This window comes from Wasmannia auropunctata, unplaced genomic scaffold, assembly GCF_000956235.1.
Source record: "Wasmannia auropunctata unplaced genomic scaffold, wasmannia.A_1.0 LD333459.1, whole genome shotgun sequence".
Classification (NCBI taxonomy): Eukaryota; Metazoa; Arthropoda; class Insecta; order Hymenoptera; family Formicidae; genus Wasmannia; species Wasmannia auropunctata.
In genome coordinates, this window is record NW_012029431.1 from 1 (window position 1) to 1,160 (window position 1,160).

At 39.5% G+C, this 1,160-nt stretch overlaps 1 protein-coding gene across 1 annotated transcript; it reads left to right on the forward strand.

Annotated features, from left to right (window-relative positions):
* The first annotated feature begins 6 nt into the window (after positions 1 to 6).
* LOC105460041 lies at positions 7 to 1,154 on the forward strand. Its single transcript, XM_011706483.1, has 3 exons — positions 7 to 26; positions 259 to 412; positions 602 to 1,154. The coding sequence occupies exons 2-3, from the start codon at positions 293 to 295 to the stop codon at positions 857 to 859; spliced, it is 378 nt and encodes a 125-aa protein (XP_011704785.1). The 5' UTR covers positions 7 to 26; positions 259 to 292; the 3' UTR covers positions 860 to 1,154.
* Positions 1,155 to 1,160: the final 6 nt, after the last annotated feature.

A 1,160-nucleotide genomic window follows, 5' to 3' on the forward strand; every position in this document is an offset into this window, starting at 1 on the left:
GAGATTAGCACCTTGGAGGAAGTCAGGTACGCGCGTTCCCATTCGTTTCCCTTTCTTGAATCGCGACGTGGATCGCTCCACATACCTAATTAAAAGCTACATCGCCGGGCGGGATCTTTAAATGTAAATAAGAGTGGAATTGGAGAACGCTAAAAAGTTGCACGCTGTCGGAACGGACTCGTCGGCATGAAATTTTTTTGCGTGATGATATCATGGCGTGGCAATATTTGCGTACAACAAGCGAATACGTCTTTACAGACGAGGTCAATTGTGCGGACGTTGCCTGCGCGGCATGGACACGAGGACGCACGACGAGCTTTCGATAATGCTGGATCAGGAAGAGTTTGACGACATAAGTATGGCCGAGTCGTTAATCAGCGAGAATCAGCGCGACTCCGAAATGACTGTGCAGGTATTTCCTCTTGTCTTTGTTTTTTTTTCTAGCAATTGGTTCACACTCTTGCGAACGTACCGCTGCTTATTGGTGAATTTGAGTTTGCACGAATCGAGTCTCTTTCTTTTGCTCTCGCTAGAATGTCGCTTCTTTTCTGGTTCAGTTATGCTCGTCTCTAGGATAGTAATTATCTTTTGTCTGCTTTAGGAAGTGACAAACTTCGCGAAACCCAAGCCAAAGACAGAACGTAAATGGTGTAGTTCGTTGTTGTGGAGGATATTTACTTATACGAGAGTGCCGTTGCTATTATTTCATTTTTCCGAAGCGATCGTCTATGTTAGATCCCATATCATTGTTCCGATAATGCTCGCGCCTTTTCAAATACCGCTGTTCATCTTCCGCAAAATGTCTCTGATTGTCCTTAAGCTTTGGCTGTTCCGACATTGGAAATCAAAGATCCTTTGATTCGACATGCTAACGCGCAGAATAATTCAGAAATTTGACTAATTGAACATATTAATCTTGACCTCCGAGGATGACTTTAGGTTTTAGTTCTTTGTTGTTATATAACTAATACTAATATTTATGATTAATTTTATTATATGATTATAATCTTCTCTTAAAATAGCACGCGAGCTTAGATAATATATTAATAATATACACACGTGATGTATTGAAAAATTTTATTCTTATTTTTATCTATCGCTTTATCCGATTGAAAAGTTGTAAAATTTACTATTTAAAAAAAATTATCTACTGGAGCATA

Coding starts and splice junctions, on each gene's coding strand:
- LOC105460041 (XM_011706483.1), top strand. CDS start 293: ATGGACACGAGGACGCACGACGAGCTTTCGATAATGCTGGATCAGGAA. Junction 413..601: donor ACTCCGAAATGACTGTGCAG/GTATTTCCTCTT, acceptor TGTCTGCTTTAG/GAAGTGACAAACTTCGCGAA.